The 22,453-nt window shown below is 38.1% G+C and overlaps 2 protein-coding genes across 2 annotated transcripts in view; one reads left to right on the top strand and one right to left on the bottom strand.

Annotated features, from left to right (window-relative positions):
* Nucleotides 1–367: 367 nt before the first annotated feature.
* On the bottom strand, nucleotides 368–9,934 carry LOC111238334 (nucleobindin-2-like). The gene is made up of 13 exons (XM_022767787.1): nucleotides 9,866–9,934; nucleotides 9,352–9,492; nucleotides 8,141–8,248; nucleotides 7,739–7,871; nucleotides 7,485–7,588; nucleotides 6,019–6,204; nucleotides 5,671–5,761; nucleotides 5,382–5,440; nucleotides 5,215–5,307; nucleotides 4,824–4,913; nucleotides 4,556–4,726; nucleotides 2,923–2,983; nucleotides 368–2,828 (listed from the first exon to the last, which is right to left on the bottom strand). The coding sequence occupies exons 1-13, from the start codon at nucleotides 9,887–9,889 to the stop codon at nucleotides 2,599–2,601; spliced, it is 1,491 nt and encodes a 496-aa protein (XP_022623508.1). The 5' UTR covers nucleotides 9,890–9,934; the 3' UTR covers nucleotides 368–2,598.
* A 4,807-nt stretch (nucleotides 9,935–14,741) lies between these two features.
* LOC111238388 (pleckstrin homology domain-containing family A member 7-like) overlaps nucleotides 14,742–22,453 on the top strand; it is a 62,491-nt gene continuing 54,779 nt past the window's right edge. Inside the window, exons 1-3 of the mRNA XM_022767861.1 lie at nucleotides 14,742–14,824; nucleotides 14,937–15,013; nucleotides 15,125–15,182. Of these exons, the coding sequence (XP_022623582.1) occupies nucleotides 14,742–14,824; nucleotides 14,937–15,013; nucleotides 15,125–15,182 (218 nt within the window). The remainder of the gene's footprint in view (nucleotides 14,825–14,936; nucleotides 15,014–15,124; nucleotides 15,183–22,453) is intronic.

Consider the following 22,453-nt stretch of genomic DNA (forward strand, 5'->3'; position numbering starts at 1 on the left):
CTGTAAATAAATTCAATGTGTAGCTTTACTCTCGGTAAATTTTAGCATCGTTCAAATTACTATGATGGCACACATCTTTGTTATTAGAACAATGAGACGATGCCAGTGGAAATTGGTGCTAACAGCCTGTTTGTCCTCATGTGGCATGTACTACAGATAAACAGGCAATTAGCACATGCCTTTAGAGGCACAACAAATAAACTTGGTGAGGACAGATACATCACTTAAAACCATATTAAGTACATTTTACCATAGTCATACTGAATAATTCTATTCAAACAAATAAGTGCTTCACATTTTTTATGCATTGTACAGCTGGGTTGTCGGTTCTTACCTGTTTCACCAAGTGGTCAAATCTTACACAAACTGAAAGGTCAAAGCTGTTTTATTATCTTGAACTGAGGTGTACAGTATCATCAAATTATTATTGTATCCAGCAGCAAGCGATCAGAAACACCACCTGTATATTTTGTGCAAATTATGATGCGGTATCTTTTCAAAGGAACACTTGGCACACAGAAAACAAAAGACACTGCAAAAAAAAAAAGAAAATGTATTCCATGTCAAAATTTTGTATGAAGGAAAACCACAGTAAGGCAGAGCTGTTATTTGACTAGACAAAGTCTTCAGTAAAAAGTGGCAATAAGTCAAAACCTGTTCAGCATGGCATCAGTCTACCAGCTGGAAGAAATCACATTACACGAAAAAAAAGCAACCTGAATAGCACAGCAATTACACCAAACTGTTCGTTTGTGGGAAAGATACACAACGTTATTCAAACTAGGACCAAGTAATACACATCTGGTGCCAAACACACGGATGTGAACTGAATTCAAAGGAATTAATTCAAAGATTTTCATTATAGCAGACTTTGACTTGAACATACAATAAAAGAAATGCTCCTGTATTTTTAATGTGACACTGTTAATGTCTGGCTTGGTTCTTAGTGGTTCTCAGCTTCACCCTTATTTTAATGCAATCTTTTAATTAAATGAACTAATTTAATGAATCCAGCAGCTTTAGCAAAATACTCTGATGTCGACAAGTGTAATGAAAGGTACCAGAGTAAATGTCTATATCCTAATTGTTAAATGAGCTCAACATCAAAATGGTGTAATTAAACAAATTAAAAATCATGATCAATTATGATCAACTCATAAATAAACATGGCACATACACATTTGTGTATGAACAATATACCAAAATGGAAATGTCCATCATATTAAGTGTAACAGAGCAAATTTATTATTTCAGAGGGTCAACATTTGCTCTCTCTGTATGGCAATGAAGAAACATGCCATCATACTGTAACTAACCACAAACTTCCATTTAAGCAGCTGCAAGATTTAAGGTTGTGAGGATTTAGGGAAAATGTTAGTTTGTATGGTGATTTCACAACCATCTTTATTTTAAGAACCTAACACCTGTATTTATTTTAACAACAAAGTCAGCAGAGAGTAGCTGCAGTGTGGCCAAAAAATGGCCAGTTTTGAAAAGTCCTGTACCCAATTTCCTTTTAGGCAGAGCAAAACATTTCCTACAGTTGAGAAAACTCAGAAAATATGACTAAACACAAAAAAAATGATGTTTCAAGATAGGTAAACAGTTGACACGTTATAACAGCAACCACACTGACCATTAAGAAAGTAGCAAAAGTATTGGTAAAGTTATTTCTTGACAAAAGTGTATAAGGACTGTGAGCAACCTGGATTCACGAGGATGCTTCTGGTTTAAAGATCAAAATATTTGGTGACAGTGGCAGCTGGAGATGGAAATAAAAAGCATTTTCTACAAAGATCTGACTGACCTTGTAGATTATGACACATATTACTGTGCCTGTTTGCATTGAGAAGTCTTCACTTGTACTTTTTAGGTGTAATGTTTTCTGTTGGGGCATCAAAATGCTGTATACTGGATATAATCACAATAGTGCCTCTTGCTCTTTTAGGCTTATAATGCAATAATAGAAAATCTTGCACTCAATTTCTAAAATATCTGATAATGTCCAGTGAAACGCATTTTCCCACAAGCCACAAATGTAAACAAATTGTTTGGGGATATCTTTATCTTGTCAAGTCAGAAAATTGAAGTGAAAATTATAATATTAAAACTACTTTTTACATCTTATCCCCCTCAGCAGCTGCACTGAACTTCTCCCACAGGCTCTAGCATCAAACCTATCAGGTTGTGGAGCCAGCAGCATTTTTAGGTTCTGTACTTTGAACAGCAAACAGCAGGTCAGAAAAGTCCAACAAAATTAGAGTTTTTTTTTTACAGTTGTATTATCAAACAGTCTTGATCATGTCTAATGTAATCAAACACAACTTAGTATGCACATTTTGAGATGCATGTCCTTGGTTGGTCATTTTACTCTTGTAATTCTGTTATGTAATCCGAAGATTACAATTATTATCAAACACTGGTATCATTCAACAGGGAATCCGTTTGTGCCGCTATCCTTTATCTCAAGTGTCCTCCAAACCCCTAAGTCATGCTGGTTAAAGAGGCCTAATACTCAGGGGGGGCTGCTCCTCTTGCACGCTGGAGTGGAGGTGCTGCAAAAGTCTGGTTATGGAGGCTCAAGTTCTGACAAAGTTGTTATGGCACATTATGCTGGCCTTGTGCGACTTCTTGGTGGCCTGGTGGCAGATCCTGGTGTGTCTGGGGGAGACCTTGCTGGGCTTGGTCTAGGTTTTGTTGTTCATGGTGTTCCTGAGGTGTATCTTGAGCAGCTTGGGGTGCAGCTTGATGCCCCTCTGGTTGTGCGTCTTGTTCAGGATGCACCTGATTGTCTGCTGGATATATCTCTGGGTTAGAATTTCCTTCACCTGTAGCAAAGACAGAGTTTTACATTCTCAGAGCTCAGCCTGTAAAATCAAACAACTACCAAAAGACAAACAAAATGGTGCAATCGACACTCACCGTGAACCTCTGGAGGGGGTTCTACTTTCTGTGATTTCAGCCGTTCCATGTGCTCAACTGCCTGTAACAATGGAGTTTCATGTTAGGTTCTCTCACATTTGGAAAGGGCAAACAGTACTGTGGATAGTCAGTTATTTGATACCTTAAATAAAATATTAAGATAATTCAAGGAAATTAAGTTTTAGTTAAGAAAATGTTGTCACACTGAGATTCCACCTACAAAGAAAACATCTGGTGTCTTGTTAGATGAAACCTCTACAGAGCAACTGCTGTAGTTTCTTATAGTTACAGCATCAGGTTTGGATGTGAACAGTTTTTCTCATTCAGAGTAAACCTTCTGTAGCAAGACTTGTCTGCACTAAAATACAGTTAGGCCCAGAAATATTTGGACAGTGACACAAGTTTTGTTATTTTAGCTGTTTACGAAAACATATTCAGGATACAATTATATAATCAATATGGGCTTAAAGTGCAGACACTCAGCTGTAATTTGAGAGTATTCACATCCAAATTGGAGCAAGGGTTTAGGAATTACAGCTCTTTAATACGTAGCCACCTCTTTTTCAAGGGACCAAAAGTAATTGGACAATTGACTCAGAAGGCTGCAAAAAAAAATAACAAGGCTGCATGGGCTCTTCCCTCGTTAACCTGTCATCAATTAAGCAGTTAAAATGTCTGGAGTTGATTCCAGGTGTGGCGTTTGCATTTGGAAGCTGCTGCTGTGAACACACAACATGCGGTCAAAGGAGCTCTCAATGGAGGTGAAACAGACCATCCTGAGGCTGAAAAAAAGAAGAAATCCATCAGAGAGATAGCAGAAATGTTAGGAGTGGCCAAATCAACAGTTTGGTACATTCTGAGAAAAAAAGAGTGCACTGGTGAGCTTGGGAACTCAAAAAGGCCTGGATGTCCACGGAAGACAACAGTGGTGGATGATCGCAGAATCCTTTCCATGGTGACGAAAAACCCCTTCACAACATCCACTCAAGTGAAGAACACTCTCCAGGAAGTGGGTGTATCAGTATCTAAGTCTACCATAAAGAGAAGACTTCATGAGAGTAAATACAAAGGATTCACCACAAGGTGCAAACCATTAATCAGCCTCAAAAATAGACAGGCCAGAATTGACTTTGCCAAAAAACACCTGGAGAAGCCAGCCCAGTTCTGGAACTGCATTCTTTGGACAGATGAGACTAAGATCAACCTGTACCAGAATGATGGGAAGAAGAAAGTTTGGAGAGGAATTGGAACAGCTCATGATCCAAAGCACACCACATCTTCTGTAAAACATGGTGGAGGCAGTGTGATGGCATGGGCATGCATGCAAAGGATTCTCAACAAAATATTGAAAAGTAACATTTTACTTAGGGTTATGTTTATTTGTCCCATTACTTTTGAGCCCCTGAAATGAGGAGCGTTTGTATAAAAATAGCTACAATTCCTACATGTTTAATCATATATTTTTGTTCAACCCCTTGAATTAAACCTTAAAGGCTGCACTTCAATTCCGTTGTAGTTGTTTCATTTCAAATCCAATGTGGTGGCATGCAGAGCCCAAATCATGAAGATTGTGTCACTGTCCAAATATTTCTGGGCCTAACTGTATATCAAGTAGCAGTGAACCACTGTTTACCTGTTGCAGCTCTATTTTCTGTGCATTAAGTTGCTCCTGTTGTCTCTCCAGCTCGTCTCTCTGTTTCTGGAGGTCAAAAGCCTTCTGGTTGAGGTCCTGTTCCTGCTGTGCAAGATGCTCCTCGAACTCCCTCATCTCCTCGTCTGTGTAAGCCTGGTTCTGCTCCAGGGTCTGAGGAACACAAAGTGGAAGGTAAACTTGCTTTAAAAAAAAAAAAAAAGGTTTTTGGTTTGAATTACTGTCCAATAATTTCAATATTGTGTCTCACCTCCCAGCTGTCTGGCTCCAAGAATTCTTTTTTCTTTGTAGCAACCAGGAACTCATCTAAAGAGACCAGCCTGTCTTTGTTAGAATCCACCTATGATGAAGACAAGAGCAGAGAGCTTTTTTAGCATAGATTATATATTCTATTAATCACTGGTAGAGTCAAGGCAATAGATAAAAAAATGGAGGCCTCTATTAATGCGAAGATGCAAAGCCAGCTGAGGTGCAAACTGAGGGATAAGTTCTTGTTTTTTTCTTTTTAATGTTGTGTTTCTGCAGTCATGTTAACAGCTTAAAGAGACTGGTAGCATATAATTGGAAATCCCTATAGTAATCTTTCTCATTTCCATTTTCCAGCACAGTTTTATAAAGGGAGAGAGTGTAACTTACTGTACCTCATTCATAACATGTTCTCTCATTCGTAGCCTCTCTTCCTCCATCTCCACCATATCATCCTCTTCGTTTGTGGGGTCATAGATTTTTTCTAACTGAAATCACAAAAGTCCAAAAGTCAGTGCACTGTCACTAAATCATTACAAATTTTCAGATGCCATGGCTTTACCTCTTTGGTAAACAATGCCTCCAGCTCCTGTTCATCAAAGAAGCCATCTCCATTGGTATCTACATTATAAAGAAAGAAGAAAGACACTAAATACGCCATTTTCTGTTATATCTGACAATACATATTTTATATATATATACACACACACACACACACACACACACACACACACACACACACACACACACACACACACACACACACACACACACACACATATTATGTAGTACTGAATGAACGAACATCATCTCTCCGGTCTTCAACAGTTGCCGGATGGTAAAGGTCTTACCATGCAGGTTGAAAAAGGTCTTAGGGTCAAAATCTTCAGGGTCCAAACCATCAGCCTCCTCCCACACCTCCTTCAGTTGATTCTGGCTGCCCTGCAACGTGGAGGTAAAATCACATTTGAATTACAGTTGGATAAAAAACAACCTATTTCAACAATGTGGCACATTGCTTGAATGCTGAAAATACACAACATAAAACTCCAAAACCCACCATGGTTTATTTGCAGAACTCTTAAACTCTGGACTAAATAATGCAACAGGACACTGGATGGAAAGTTTCTTTTCCATAGCTGAGACAAAACACGTTATGTGTTTGTGTCATGTTATCTGTGCAACTAAGTCAAACGCACCGGGTGGTTAACTTTAGGGTGGTCAGCATGCTTCTTCCTCATCTCCTCATAGTGCTCCTCCTCTTTCTTTCTTTCATCCTCGTCCAGTGTTTTCAAGTGTTCCCGTCTGTCGTGCTCTTTCATCATTTCATACCTCTTGAACTCCTCGTGTCTTTCTTTGTCGTAGTTCTCCAGATCCTTAGTGGCCTTGATGTAGGGGAAAATTTTTCACAAGGGTTGGAAATTTACCTTGATTCAAATCAACATTAATATGGTGCAACAATTCGACCATCTGGAAACTACACTTAATTTTATTATATATTCTAGAACTGTTTCTTAATTTCTTAATGCTATTATCTCTCTCAGGTCATTACTTTAGCCTAAATAACCGTAACTCTAACCATTTCATTTTGAATGAAAATCAATTTGTAAAGACTTCAAGAATTCCATCATAGTGAACATTATCCTTGAAATAATTAGTCAAAGTCACTTTTTGGACACTGAACACATTTAAAAACAGGAGTAAGCATATCAAACTTGTTTTTAAATGTCTCTCTACTGCAGCACCTCACTGTGCCAAGACTAGGGATGGGACGATATACGATTTTAATCCCGATTTATGGCGATAAAAACCACTCACAATAAGGGAGATAATCTGACTGGAGATAATCGTTAATATCCTCGCAGTGACTTGAAAATACCGTCTTGTTCGCCAACATGCAGTCTTACATTGATTTACCTTGACTTGCCACAAGGGGGAGCCTGCATCTTTGCAGTCATTCCAAAATGCTACGCCTGTCACCATGGCTGAGAGCTCGGCTTGCCCATTGTATTCCCCACAAATTAAGTTAAATCGGATGTGTGGAAATACTATGGATTCCAAAACAAAAACGACAGGAAAACGAGAAGCCCACCTGCGGAATCAGAGTAAGGTGTCTGCCCCGCGGTCCATCACCTCCAATTTGAACTCTCATCTCCGTGACAACCACTTAGCTCTGTTCGCCGAGCTTCAGGTAAAATTAACTAATGTTACTGAGTTAGTTACTTAACGTAACGTACTTAAATATTAGTTAGATAAGTTATACTCAGTTTGCATTTAATTGAATGTTTGTTGCTTTGTGTTATCAAGCTAATGTTATCTAGGTGACGTTAGCTATGTATGCTCATTTGTATGTCGATTTTTCTGCTGTCTCGGACTGGAGCGCAGCTGCCGTCTCCGGGGAATTGACTGCAGTTAATTAGTTTTTCCCTCTAACGTTAACCGTAACATAAATTTGGCCACAGCTGATAAGGAACAGTTCAAATCAACATGAAATTTTAATATATGTCCCATTCCTAAACAGGACACAACATTTCTGTGTATTTTCCATCTGCCTTGTGTATGCTGCCCAATTACTAAACTAAAAATGTTACTTTAAATAAGTGAATAGTACAAAGATGACCTTAATTTAACACTTTTATAGCATGAAGTAACAATGAGATTTTACCGATTTGATGAGCCGATCTAGGTCATCCACTTCAAATGTATGTGGGTTCATGTGGTTCAAGTATTCAAACTGTTTCAGCAGAGCCTGGTGGTCCACTGCAATGTCTGTTCAGGGAGTAATCGGTGACATAAATTAAAATATAGACATACAGCTTTGCATTTTAGTTATATTTATCTCTAATTTACTATTTAGGTTGTAGCATCTTATCTTAAATATAAATCAAAATGAAATATAAATTTTGTTGCAGCACATACCATTCCCTCCTTCAATGTCTTGCTTGGCCTTGATCAGAGTTCGTAGTCGGTTTACCTCCTGCCTCTTCAACTCATCCAGTTTTGTTCTGACATGATGACTGACAAAGTCCAGCTCTTTGGCAAGTTTACCTTGCTGTGTTATACATGAATTATGCAAAAGTTAGTATTATTTACTCTTAATACACCTTTCATTAAAATAACTTTGCACCTACATTCCAAAAAAGAAGGAAAAAAAAAATGGATTGGTAGTCATCATTTTTTCCCCAGAAGATTTATCACATCCCTGGACAAGTGCAACCCCATCATTTACTAGTCAGAGTAATGACCTACTAACAGTTTACTCAGGGCTGGTGCAAATTTCCCACCATGCTAATATGACGAAAGCAAAGAAAAGCATGATACCTTGATGTCTTCCATGTCTGTATTGTGGAGCTTTTCTCTGAAATGTTGATCTTTCTCGAGAAAATCAATGACTTCCCTGAGGTAGCGGTCATAGTGGAGTCCAGTGTCCTATAAAATGTAACAAGTTAAATATCACTTAAATACTCTATTACAGATAATATGAGTAATTCTACAATGATCATCACGTTTTAGTTTTTTATGTTTATTATGCTTCTTTATGTGACAACATATTATTATTATTAATACTTGAGTGCTCTGATGTACTGAAGACAGAGTAACAGAATATTTGGCTTTCATAGCATATGTGTCTGCTAACCAACATAATAGATCTTCCCTCCAGATGTTAGATGTAGAGATGACAGGTTATGTCATGGACACCTATAAACTGTATTACTGTGTTCTGCAAATTGCCATTTTGCCACAGCTGTTCTGTAGTTAAAGACCACTTAATTATTCAACAATAAAAAGGTTGCAGTTATATGCATTCTTGCCTCTAGACAGAATCTACATGGTATTAGTTTAAACTGATGTCCACTATGTCAATATTTGACATGGACAAAGCCTTCCTGAGGCAGATGTTAGAGACTCCAATCTGTGCACTCATAAAGCTAGAACATCTGGCGTTGTTGTACTTATGATGAAATGGATTTTAGGGATAACAAGTTTTGAGTTCAGTGTCTGATTGAGGTAATTTAATTGTAGTGCAATTAAACATCAGACAGTCTCTCACTTAAATTAGTCCAGGTACTGTTCCGGAACTCTCTCGTGTTCCATAACATATTACTTCCTTCATATGAAGCAGCTGATAACAGCGACTGCATAGTATCAGGGCTAAAACTAATAAGTATACATTGTAAAAAGAATATTCACATCACAAGTTACCAAAACCCACTTAAATCTGCTCTCTCTGTCTGACCTCTAGCCCTCCAAAATGAAGAAAAGTAATATTGAACAGAAAATATGTCCATATTTGAGAAACTGAAATGAATAAAGTTTTGGGAATAATTAATTCATTATCAAATCCTCACCAAAATTTTGTTTGTGTTAACATAGACAGAAGTAACTGCTCTCGAATCTAATGCTACGTAGAGCTACCTACCATGGCTGTGACACCAAAGCACATAATGAATTTTCAACCTGTGTATACACATATACAGTGGGGGCCAAAAGTGGACTTTTGGATGTGATATGTACATTTTGTGTCTTCTCACCACACTTGCTGGAGGCTCTTCAGGTTTTTTCTCTGCCTCTTTGATTTTAGTCTTATCTATACTGATGGGCACTGCCTGTGTACACAACAGCTGGACCAGCAGTAGAAGCCAGCCGGTGAGAAAGGCCCGGCTCCAACACATCTGGCAATGAGGACAATTAATGTTATAACAGACTTCTATCACAGTGTTATTCACATTATACAGTATATGAAAATAAATGCTCGACGTGGTAAACAAAGTAAACAAGGATCGTTGTGTGGCGAGCTTCCTCATTACCGCTTATTCAAACAGCACCTTTAGCCTGCATAGGTTGTACATTATTGGCTAGGCAGCTAATAATATCCAGAGGAAGCTTTAGCTCTGCTACTGAGATTAAGCTAATGACAGTCAAGCACCGAAAAGCTAGCAACTCAAGTAACGTTAAGCCGCCAGTTTAAGCAGCGCAGCTAATGTCAGAGTGATATTAAAAGCTTCATTAAAATGCAAAATAGATGTGTGTCATTGGTATACTGACTTTATTATGAGTCCTGGACATCATCTGGTCTGCTTTCCTTCCGTCGGCAGCTAGCTAGCTAGTGAGCACGGTAGGTTGTGAGAGTGGTAGTATTAATCGCAGTGGTCAGTTCCGTTTTCTGTCACACGGACTAGCAAGTTGCGTTGCATTGTATCGTACGTGGCGACATGACGATGGAGCAGGTGGGCGGGCCCTTCGTGTTTCTTATTGAATCGATAACAGCTATTGGAAAGAGTGGAGGTCAGGAAACAGTGATGTGAGGTAGATAAAACCAGCGGTGCTGAATGGTAATGTGTGGCTTTTATGAGATCTGTTTTCCTGCTTTTTCTCCGTCTATTAGGCTACTGTTTTTTTTCCATTCGTACTTATTCCCCTATTTATTTCTAATGAATTTAATTGACTAAGCTGTATCTGATGGACTAGAATAATATTCACACGACGTTTGTGTTTTTTATTATTTCATTTGTAAAAAAAAATTGTAAATTAAAAAATAATAATAAATTGACTAACTTTGATGCTTCTACTATTCCCATGGATATTTTTAGACTACTTAAGTAAAACACACAGAAAAATTGAAGCACAATGCTAAACAAACACAATGTTACAACAAAAGACCTCAAATAACTAAAACAGTTTTAAAGCTATATTTTGATGTCTGACACTCTTTCTTCTTTATCAGTCTTTACTGTGCTTTCTGTAAAGAAAGGGTGTAAACTCTCCAAAACTGCAGTTCCACCTCAGTTTTTTCTCAACTCAGGAAGCAGCAGTCTGTGATTAATGGGTCCAAGTCCACCTCTCACCCCAGCCCTGCTCACTGGTCCCATGGGGAGATCTTCCATGGAACCTTGTGGCTGTACTTACAGATGGTCATACCCATCTCAACGCCTCCTCATCTTACAGTCTGATGAAAACAAGACTGTTGTTCCAAAGACATTCTATTTGTGCAGTTTTCTGTAAATCCTTTAGTGGACAAGTTCTGATTGTAGTTTATGTAAACAACAGATATTGGGGATCCATCAATACTATGTGATTTAATTTGTAAATGTACATTATTGGTAGTTATGTTATGTGCAGAGTCATGTGCTGAGCTGTCAGTCCTCCAGCTGAGGGCACTGTTGCAATGTCTTGAGTTCATTCTTAATGTCTATTCAGACTTTACTTAACTGGTCCAACATGCCAGAAGGCACAGAAGTTAATGAGTGAGTTATCAAAACCAATTAGAGACTATGATCCCTATTAGCACCTGCAGCAGCAGTTCTTCTGTTAATTTAGTTAAATTGTAAACACCGAAAATTACAGCAAATCAAATATACTTCAAGAGAAAAGATTTAAATTGTGGTGAAATTAGATATCCTCTTAGAGGACACTCTAAACAGCTGCTTGGACCAGCTTGGATAAAGACATAAATTAGTTGTCGGGGAGTTGTAAAAACACTGGCTTTCAACCGGAACTACGAGTGTTAGAAAAAAATATACAGAGTTTTTATGATCTTTGGCAGGTACAGAGAGACAATTAATCTAATTTTATCTGGATCAGTTGGCTTATGACTAAATATATAACATCCCTGCCCTGTAGATGTCACTGTAATAGTTCAATGATCTGGAAGGCAATTCATCATCGTGTTAGATCATAATCATAGCGTGGAAAGCTAAAGAAAACTGGAGCAGATGGAGAATATCAGCACTTCTTTTTAAGCAACAACTATATGATGATTAAATGCTCTGCACAATGAAGATTATGATTAGCTGCATAAACGTGTAGGCAGCTTTTTCATGTTTGTGAAAGTCATTTTAACCAGTTTACATACAGTTGTGGTATTTTAATTTATAAAAATCTAAATTAAAAAGGTGACAAGTAGCTACAGCTGTCAGATAAATGTAGTGGAGTGAAACATACAATATTTTCCTCTGAAATGTTGTGGAGCTGAAAATGAAAATGCTCAAGTGAAGTCAAAGTATTTCAATATTGCACTTAAGTACAGTACTTGAGTAAATTTATTTTTGTTACATTCCAGAGGGTAAACTCTTCTGAATCCTCAGAAATTTGATGAATCTGGGTTTAATGTAGGTTGAATGGCATCCACTACAGTACTAACATGCTGTTTTTAAAGACAACTGCTTTGAAATTTATAGATCTTGTGGACTTTGAGACTGCACACATAATGTACAAAGCAAATAATTTATTTTCCTGGCAACATACAAAAATGTTATTAAACAGAGAGGGGGTGTCTAACTTCAGAGGAAAATTTAATTTAATAAACACTGTGTTCGTACCAATCCCAAGAGTGTGTGTATTTCAATTTGTGGAGTGACTTTGTGGAATGGTCTTGATGTAGGACTCAGAGTAAAAATATCAAACAGTTTAAAAAGATGTACAAAAAAAAACACCCTTTTTGGAGCGGTATAGAGTTGAGGAAGTGGCCTTGTTTGTCTAAAGAATGTGATGCTCAATGATGATGATGTTGTATGTTTGTATAAAGAGTGTCTTAGTAAGACAGTCGGCCATCACGAGATGCTAAAACAGATTTATTGCTCCTAAGCATAGATTGATGCTGGTGGAGGGCACTGCTAATACATCTCCTTTAGGTTTTCAACTGGGATTAAGGCCTAAGCATATGATTCACATCAGTTTCAAACTCATCAACCCATTCATTAACCCACTGTGCCCTGTATGAAAGCAGATGCATTTGTTATGTTTCTACACTTATTTATTCAGCTCTTCTGTTTAATTTGCGATTCTTCTGTAGATATAATAATAAATTTAATAATTCATTTCTTATGTGTCCTATATGAACAGAAACCCTATAGATAGAGTTAGAAACATACTATAGCAGAGGAAATCCTTTTATCCTTTGACTCTCCTGTCAAGTAGATAAGACTTTAAAAGATTTACAATGAATTGGTTTCTTCACAGCAGCTGTACTATAATAGTTTTTAGAGGAAGTGTTTTATCTCCCACTATCTTTGAACAACAGTGCCTTAAACCACTGGAGAATGTTTCAACAAAGCCTCCCCAAAAGGAAATCACAGATCAAATATTTATGGTGTTGACAGATGTTTGTTTCTCTCTGCCCACTGACACAGTATTTTCTTTCCACACAGGACACATGAAGATTACTGTAGGAAACACAAGGAACTCACATAATGTTACATGGACATGATCATATTCATTAAAATGCATTTCTATAAGAGAGTGTGGCATTATGAAGTCAAACCTTTCTGCTTGTCTCTTGGTTGCTCCTGTGCCAACGTTACTGTGACTTTGAATACTGCCTGCCCTCACATAGCCCACATGAAATTTATGGGCAGCATTGGTAAATTGGGCAGGTCTGTTTGATGCAGTGTAAGCATTATTGTAATGTGTCACGGTCAGGCAGGCTCTCTGTCCTGACTGCAGTGAAGGTGACATGAGGCTGACAAACTTCACCTAAAGCTTCCGGTATAATTTATACATGGGTACACAATTACTCACACATGCAGGCAAGCTCTGCTCAACACCCACACACAATGACAGTTTAAAACTTTGTAGCAGTCAAATGTTTTTTTTATTTGTTTGTCTCAAGGGATTTCTATAGGCCTCCAATTTTCATTTCTATGCATAACTACAGAAAAACATTAAAATACAACAATTTGATTTCCTTTCTTGAATCCAATATTCGTAGAAGTTTTTGTACAGTTATTGCAACAGCAAGACATCTGAATCAATAGATAAGTTTAAATACATTTTGTTTATTGTAAACTTTGCCTCAAGAAAATTACATCAACAGAAGAGGGTGTATTATAATGCTTTTTTTTTGTTTATTTAACTGCCATATGTATATATAAAAATTCTGTTGAAGGGAAGAATATTGAAACTACTGACTTTGTTTTGATCCAACCTTTGTTAAATCTGCTTTAGAGAGGACTCATGGTATCTTCACTCTGGGCTTTCACAGTTTTGTCGTCATGACTCACCCAAGGGCAAAGTTGATTAACACACCTCTGGTCATCTGAGTTAAAATGTAGACAAAGCCTCCGAACCAAAACCTCACCTAGTTGGCCTTGAGCCTGGAAATGTTTTGTGTTGTCTGACTTAATCCTTGTTTGTGACCAGCTTTCTCCTCTTTCTGCATAACTTTTCCCTCTGTGAAATATTTGGACGGCTGTACTCTCAAACATTCCTAATTACAAAGGACTGACAAACTGGCTGAAAATTATAATTAGCTCATACTTAAAATTCCCTTGTCCCCTCGGACATGACTGTCTCCTGTCTCTTATAAGCCTGTGATAAAACATTTCTTGGAGGATGCTTGTGTAATCACTCTTTCTCTCTCCCACACACACTTCCACAGCTTGAGAAGAGATGACTGAGCAGGTTAATTTCTTGTGGTTCAACTGAGATATGTAATCCTTTAATATCCCTTAAGACTTACATTTTGCCTTAGAGTGTATGTAGAATCTCCCTGAAATTATTACAGGATTACTCCATGTTTTCTTAATTTTTGCTTCATTAATATGACAAAAATCATTGCCCTGAACGGTCCAGTGCTTAAATCCAGTGCACTACTACTACACCTAAGGGGCTACCTTACTTTCCTCCGCAGTGGGCTTCATTTCCTTTTCCATTGTAGAGGTCTGAGCTATGTTTTAATCACCTAGCAGCCAGCCGCTCGTGGGAACAGGTTAGCTCGTTTTCGTCTGCTCAAGGAGCCTCGGAGGGGAGTCTGTCGCCCAGTTTGGTATTCTTCCCCTTTAAAAACTATGCAGCCCTAGCGGTGGTTTTGTCTGGGCTCCCTCGAAAAAAGTCTGCGGACTGGAGAGAGGGAGAGAGGGAGAGACGGAGAGAGGGAGAGAGGAGGGGAGGGAGGGGGGACAAGCCGAGCCAGAGACGAGAGATCATGGCGGCACCTCTCGGACGGGACACCCTACCTGACCACTGGTCGTATGGAGTTTGTAGAGATGGCCGGGTATTCTTTATTAAGTGAGTGGCTTTTAGTGGTCGACGCTCGATACTTTACGAGTCATTATGTTAACACGTTGCGGAGGGTTTTTGTTGTTTTATAATGGTTCAGTAACAGGTGTCTTTCTTGCAGTGATAAAACTCATAGCACTACTTGGCTACATCCACGCACTGGTGAGCCGGTTAACTCGGGACACATGATCCGGTCAGGTACGCGACAAATTATCAGATTTGTGGGACACCAAGGGGACATTTGTTTTTTGCTGCAGTGTGTTTTCTGTCTGTGGTGGGTCGTTCAGTGTGTTTTTGTCCGTGTTATAGACTTGCCAAGAGGATGGGAAGAAGGCTTCACGGACGAAGGAGCCAGCTACTTCATCAAGTAAGTGGCTCATGAACATTGCTGCGTTATTTGACCGTGTACTATTTGATGTCATTAGGTGGTTGTTTGGTTTTAAAGTGCTGCGTGTAAATTGCTTTTCTAACTCATTTCGTTTCCTTTCTGTCACTGTGTGTGTCTTAACGCTGCCGCTCAAACTAGACTAAAAAGGCTGCACTGTAAACACACTATTGTATATAAAATATGTATGTAGGCTGTAATGATGCTGACATATGTATGAACACACAGGGGTCCCATCTGATAGGTGAAACCAATTATCTCTGCCTGCATTGTGAATGGAAAGTCGCAGTGCCTAGCAGGACAGGAGAGAGGCTATTAAAATTCTCCTCACATCCTCCATGCAGGACCTCTACTCTCTCCATTAGATAGGTGTACAGCCTTGGTGTGTGTGTGTGTGTGTGTGTGTGTGTGTGTGTGTGGCAATAAGAGAGAGAGGGGGAGAGAGAGAGATTGAGACTGTAAAGGTTGCAGGAGAGGGGTGTGACCATGTGGTGACATAGATAAATGGCATGATTGCATTATTGAAACAGAGAGGACAAGAATTTCCAAAGTCACAGACTGAAGTTTTTTTTGGCAGATTTTCACATCCTTCCCACAATTATAATTGTAAGACTCAGGTTTGAAATCAGAGAAAGGCACCATACCATCAGTACCACACTGGCTTATGTGCATTATATTTGCATTTTTATCTGCAGTGTTTCATACCGTGGGTTTTTGTGTAGATTCTGGTCTGTCGCTGTCAGTGTATATCAGATGGTTACTATGAGGCAAAGCAGGACACAACAGCATCCAGCAAATCAGGCTAACAACAACAAACAGAAAGCATACTGTAAAACCAAGTGGAGACGTAAATTCTTCATTGGAGCTGGATCATTGTGAACTACAGTGACTCCTCCCACAGTAGCCTGTTTAAAGTTTTGTAGTTCCACTACCCGTACTCTTGTCATGGCCCTTTTAGTTTGCCCCATTTGTTCCAGACAGAGGGCCTGTATGGAGAGGTTTTATATCCCCATAGTTGCAGTCTTTCTGAGGTTGATCGTTACTAATAAAAGGTCTTTGCTCAACCACACGTAGTGCTCTGCAGACACCACTTTGTATCACTGAATTACTATAATACTATAATAGCTGCTTTAATAATAAAGCTCATCACTGATTACAAATTCTAAATTCTGAATCGAGGTTGCACTGAATCCAGCAAATGGATGTCCATAGCGCTTCGAAAGATATTCTGGCATCCAAAGATGTGGGCTTTAATAAACCAAATTAAATAGTTTCAGCTTACAAATTTGTTGTCGCTGACACTTATATTGCGTTTAGAATAAAGGTGGTCTTTCTGTTTCCCTTGTTAACTCACTATTTCTCTGTAAGGCGCTAGAACAATGCAACAGTGAAGTTGTGTGATATATGGTAGCCTAAATGTCAGGGCAGTTAAATCAGTCGACTACTTGCTGCCCAGTTGGCTTGGTGGAAAGATCCTGTTTTTCTCCTGCTCCCCGCTTGTGTCTTTGTTTTCCATGGCTAATTTCTTGGAGTCAACCAGTGGACAGGAACAAAGCAAGACTGTTGTTGTGTTTCGTTAGACTTGAGTCTTGAGCACAGTTGACATCTTTCCATGTTCTTTTGGTGTGTGAAAGAAAGTCAAATCATTGTGTGTTTGCCAGAGTAAGTAAAAATGATTAATGATTGTTTTAATTTATGATGTGATTGTATCTTGGAAAATTCCTAATATGGCAATATCTTGGCTCATATTAAACATTTCTAAATAATGGCAAGGTGAATCTACAAATTCAAAGTGAACCTAAATTTGAGCTTCTCATGTGATTTTGACTATAAACATTTTTGACAGTAAATTGTAACATTTTAAAATTGATATAATGCTGTAATAATGATCACAATATAAGGGTGTATATATTAGCCAGGTATAAATGTACATAGATAATTACGAAATACCAAAAATGTTGTTAAAACACAGCATCAATTCAACTGCTGTTAGACTAATTGATTGATCTTTGTTTAATTCTTGAAGCATTATTCTCTTGTGATGGAGTACTGTCATTTTCTCACTGTGAGAGGGTTTATCTCTGGTGGTTTATTCGTTTCATTGCACACATAGATGATGCCAGGTTTCTACATTTGTCTCAAGCTTACCTGACTTTTAACACTAGCACTCAAACTGTAAGAGTGGATACAAGGGTCAGGTTAATTTATTACTGCTTTGGTCTTAAAACAAGACTTAGTTTGGCAGATTAAAGGTCGAAAACAGCCAACTCTCCAGGAATATCTTAACAGCTTTGGTGCAAGATATGCTTTACTGTAGTTATTAATGTTAGCTGGCAAAGCTCAAACACAGAAGACAGTGAAGATGGCTCCAGCTGAATGGGATTATTCCTTAAAATGACATTAGAAAAATTGGTAAGGGACAGGACAACTTGCACTGTGACCTTATTTCAGACCATTAAAATCATCACAAATGTTAGTTTTTAATTTACAACTGGCTACAACTCAGCATTTTAAAATTGCTATTAATACCACAGGGACAACCAACATTAGTGCAGAGGGTGAGTTTATTTTCCTGCAAATCATAGTTCTTTTGTTTGATAAAAATTTGATCTCATACTCAAATGATTTTGATTTAAACAACAGACTTGAAATGGACAATCATATTTTTTAGCACAAAGCAAGTCAGTTCTTTGATATAAACCGTGCAATCAGTGCTCTTAGCTGTCCAGGAACCACATAGCAACAAACTCAAGCAGGATTGAAGTCCACGCTGCTGTGACAACAGTCGGTAGATTTGGTTGTGTGTTGATGGTGGAATCTAGCCGAGTTGCAGTACAAAGAAGGGATTGTTCAGACACTGCTGGTGTGGAAAAACTCACATTTATTTACACCTCGTTCTGTAGGCCAGCCTGCAGCCTGCAGACCTGAACTATCTGATTAATGGTTGCTGATTTTATGTTCAGTGTACAGAACATTCCAAGTGTAAGTTTCATCTTTTTTCTGTCTCTCAGCTCATACCAAGAAGGATATATAAATGATAAAATATAGTTTGAATTGACCAGTTTTTCCATGGAACATTTTAGTCTCTGTACTTCTGATATACTCTCATCACATCATTAACAAATCAATAGACCAAACTGCGAAAATTGGAGGAGGTCATTGTTAAAGCTAATGGGCGAGGTCTATTGTCATCTGTGGCAGCATATTGAAATGGGGTGTTACTTTCTGGCTGTCATACTTCTGGCAAATCTTCAAGGAAGTGACCCACTTTGAAAATCATCTTCCAAAATCATCCCATTTCAATCCCTGAAGATAATATGCTGCAGATGAAGCAGGTCTGTAGTTCAGGTCTGTGTGTTGAGGTTGACACATCTAATGGATGTACATCAATAAAAGCAACTAGAAAGCAAAACAAGGCTGAAAATCCATATGTGTAGCAATGATGTGCATAACATACTGTGTAATACAACACAACTAAGTTAAACTTAATCCTTTTCAAGTTATAGAAGTACAATTTCATCAGCCTTAATGTATTCTCAATATAGGTAATACAAATAATATTAACAGCCTGTAAACTAAAGACTAAGAATATTAATATGATTACTATAATAATTGTAAATTATATGATTAATCAATCTCATAGATTTTCATAGGAGGTTGTGTTAAGTAATTCCCAGGTAAAAGCAGGAGAACAGAGTTCAGAGAGGTTTACTCTGCCACATCGCTGGCACTCACTGAACATAGGGAATGTGCAATTCTATAGCTCCCTGAGGGAAAAAATGACCCCACTGAGGTACAATGGTGTCCTGTTGAGGACATAGTCCACATTGTTGAATGGGCTTACAATGCTGTGGGACAGTCCAGGAAGAAGTGTTTGACATCCATACTAAAAACTCACGTAGGTTTCGCACAAAAATGGCATGCTGGGTTTCTGTCTCAACCTCATTTACTCATGACATATGATAAACCTCATCACTATTTTATTATTGTCTCAGATTTTTAGAAGTGTTTATCCTCCCATTCTCCTGCTGCTTGTTATGTTTTTTTTTTTTTTTTTAAAGCTAACTGTTTTTGATCAGGACAGTGTGAGTTAATTAGCCATGAGATGTTTTGGTAGTTTTGAAGCAGGGCATTTTAATAGATAAAAAAGAAGTTTAGTATCCCTACAGGCCCTTATCTTAAGGCTGACTTAATGAAGCTTTCTTTTTCTGCAGACACAGCAAATCCACACCTCATTGCACAGTTCAAAACATTATTGCCAATAAAGATAGGACAAAAACTTGCCCTAAAGTCCACAAATGACCTTTGCCCTCCCAGATTATAGATTCTTTTACATGAAATATATTAATGTGTATTTGTAGGGTTACCATAGAAAAATAATTGTATGTAACTTGAACTATTTGGGAATATTGTGCCCCTATTGTGTCACAGGACTTTTAAACTTTTAAAGTGAGGTAGAACGTCTCTCTATGTGCAGGGCTACTCTGTGTGAGATAACTTGGTGGATTAAAGATATGAGTTTTGTTTGACAGACAACACTTTTGAAGTGTTCCCAACTGGTCCTCCTTTGGACTCAGGCAGGAAGACAGCCCAGTTAGTTTTTATTTTTCAAAGAAGCGAAAAAGGAGTGGAAACTCACCACTTCAGAAATGGTCAATGTTCAGATTAAGACTGCAACGATGACCTCAAACTTCATCCTTAACAAAATTCACTGACATTACTCTAAAATACCAGTGAGTGTTGCAGATGAGACTGACTACTGTTAGATTTACTTTGACATTGCTTGGTAATCTTTGTTGAGTGCCATGGGAAGTAATGAAAGAAGACTGAAAAAACATCAATTAAAAGCAATGAGGTAGAACTTCTCTTCACTCCTCACTGACAGTCTATTTAAGTAGAGCAGTCCTCTGTGGATACCAACATAGAAATTGATATCTATAAATCTATTGTGCTTTCTGAGAGAGTGATTGTGTATATACCATGCTTGGATGGTACAGACAAGAAGGTATGGATGAAACGGGTATGTCATTAGGTCCATCCAGTTGGAACTTCCTGTCACAGATGTTTTACTTAATAAACAGCTTTCCTCCTGTATGTGTGCTCCAGTGAGCGAATATTAATTACATATTTATATAGTGCAGGTGTGCAGGGCTGCCCTCATACTCAGTAATTTCACTCTTTCATACACTTTCAAAGTATATGTGTTGTTGCTGGTTATTGTGAGAAACTGCTTTGGCACACCTTGCAGGCTGTGTTGCATTTGCCCTTCAATTTTCTTGTTCACAAGGGCCAGCTGTGCTTGTCGAACTACCCCTATAGGATCCCACAGAGTGCTGTAGGAACCATATTTCTTGACTCTAACAGCACCAATGTCAATTTACTAGTTTATGTACCTTTGAATTGCGGAGTAACTTTCACTTGTACTCTATAGCACCACAAAGTAAAGACATTGACACCAAGGCATCAATGGAACCACTGAATTTTCTGAAGTTTTGCTAGGATAAATTATTATTCTAAACATTCTTACTTACTTTGTATCAGGAAGTTGTTTTTACTGAATCTGGTCTTTGCTTTTAAAATTTGCATTATGCCTCTCTCGTTGATTCAGTTATTTATTTTTGTCTGACAGGTTTCTGTTTGCCACAGAGACACCTGCATGTTAACATTTACATTAGCTACTAAGCTTCATTATGATTCCAATTTTTGTGCATTTTCTTATGTGAGAAGAAACAGAAAGTCAAAAGGGCTATCTATATTTAGCTGTCATTTACATGTGTAACATTTGCAGATGTTGCACCATAATGGGCCTATATTTTGAATTATGTTACATTCAGGACACTCATCATCATCATCAGATATATTTTCCTTTTTATGCCTCTGTGCTGGCGACAGTCTGTCCGTCTATACTTGGGTATGTCCCGTTCTCATGCGGGTGATATTTATACAAAATACAGTTTTGGCCTTCTGGATGCAGTATCTCGGGAACTCCTCAATTGAATCCCGTCAAATTTGGCACAAATGTCTTTTTGGACTCAAGGATGAATTGATTGGATTTTTCTGGTCAAAGGTCAAGGATACTGTGACCTCACAAAACATGTTTTTGGCCTATTGAATGTGATATCTGAAGCACAAACATTTACCTGGACTCAAAAGATGAACTGATAAGATTTTGGTGGGCAAAGGAACAAAGGTCAAGGTCACTGTGACCTAATATCTTGTGAATGCGATATATTAGGAACACCCAGAGGGAATTTCATTTCATGTAGCAGAAGTATTCACTTGGACTTGAGAATGAACAAGAATGAATCCTGCAACTTGGCTGGTTTGCAGAGGCATACAACCATGAGGTGGTAATTCGAGTAGTTCCCCATGATTTTATATTAATACAGTGTCTGGACATGGTATTCGTCAGTTGGCTAAAATATATATATAACTTCTGCAGACTGCAGTGAGCTTGTGTGTAAACACAGTTCACTCTCTCTCTTTTTTATATTTTCCCTCAAGCTGTTTGTTGAGACAGTGACCTTCAGCTGAAAATAGATACTCTGAAATGGTTATGTCATTCTTGATGGGCATAATCTGGATGGATCAGATTACTCCTGCCTTATTTTTGCGAAATAAAGAAGTTTGATTTGGGAGGGGGGGCATTATTACTATGACAGGAATAAGAAACACTGTACTTCTATACTGTGTTGCAGGACATGCTTTGTTAAATTAGAAAGACTTTCTCCTTTTATGTTTAAAAGTGTCTGCTGGTTGGAGATTTTATTCAAAGGGATAATACATTATTCTGTGGTTGAGGCATCATCATTGTGCATTTTATTTGTACTTGCTGATGAAACTGGCAAATTGTCACATGAATGATGAGCTGAAAACATGTGGTCCTTGGTCATTCTTATTGCAGCATCAACAAAGTCCTAGTTTTTTGACAGAATACCTGCATCTTAGCTTGTGTCGCCTCATTTTATTTGAAGTCCGAGCTTGTTGTGCTTCTCTTTCCACCATTGCACCATGTATGCTGTGCAAGGAATAAAAATACTGAATGAACAGGCTAACTGCATTTCAAGGTCAAGAGAATAGCAAGTGCTGTTTTGCCAGTCTTTGCACCATCACAAAAATAGCACCTAGAATATTTTCTTGATTTTCTTTTTTTACTGGAGAAAGTGTTGGTTAGAGTGGAGTAACTCGATTTCTCTCCCTCTCTTGCTCTCTCTTTCTCACACACACACAAACTACCTGGAATATTACAAATA

Source organism: Seriola dumerili, unplaced genomic scaffold, assembly GCF_002260705.1.
Source record: "Seriola dumerili isolate Sdu_G_001 unplaced genomic scaffold, Sdu_1.0 BDQW01001299.1, whole genome shotgun sequence".
NCBI classification, from domain to species: domain Eukaryota; kingdom Metazoa; phylum Chordata; class Actinopteri; order Carangiformes; family Carangidae; genus Seriola; species Seriola dumerili.

What these genes read in the sequence shown, in the direction of transcription:
- LOC111238334 (XM_022767787.1), bottom strand. Translation starts at nt 9,889, where the DNA reads ATGATGTCCAGGACTCATAATAAA. An exon ending in TGTCCAGGACTCATAATAAA is followed by an intron (nt 9,493 to 9,865) that starts GTCAGTATACCA and finishes CCTCATTGCCAG; the next exon opens with ATGTGTTGGAGCCGGGCCTT. An exon ending in AGAAAATAGAGCTGCAACAG is followed by an intron (nt 2,984 to 4,555) that starts GTAAACAGTGGT and finishes CCATTGTTACAG; the next exon opens with GCAGTTGAGCACATGGAACG.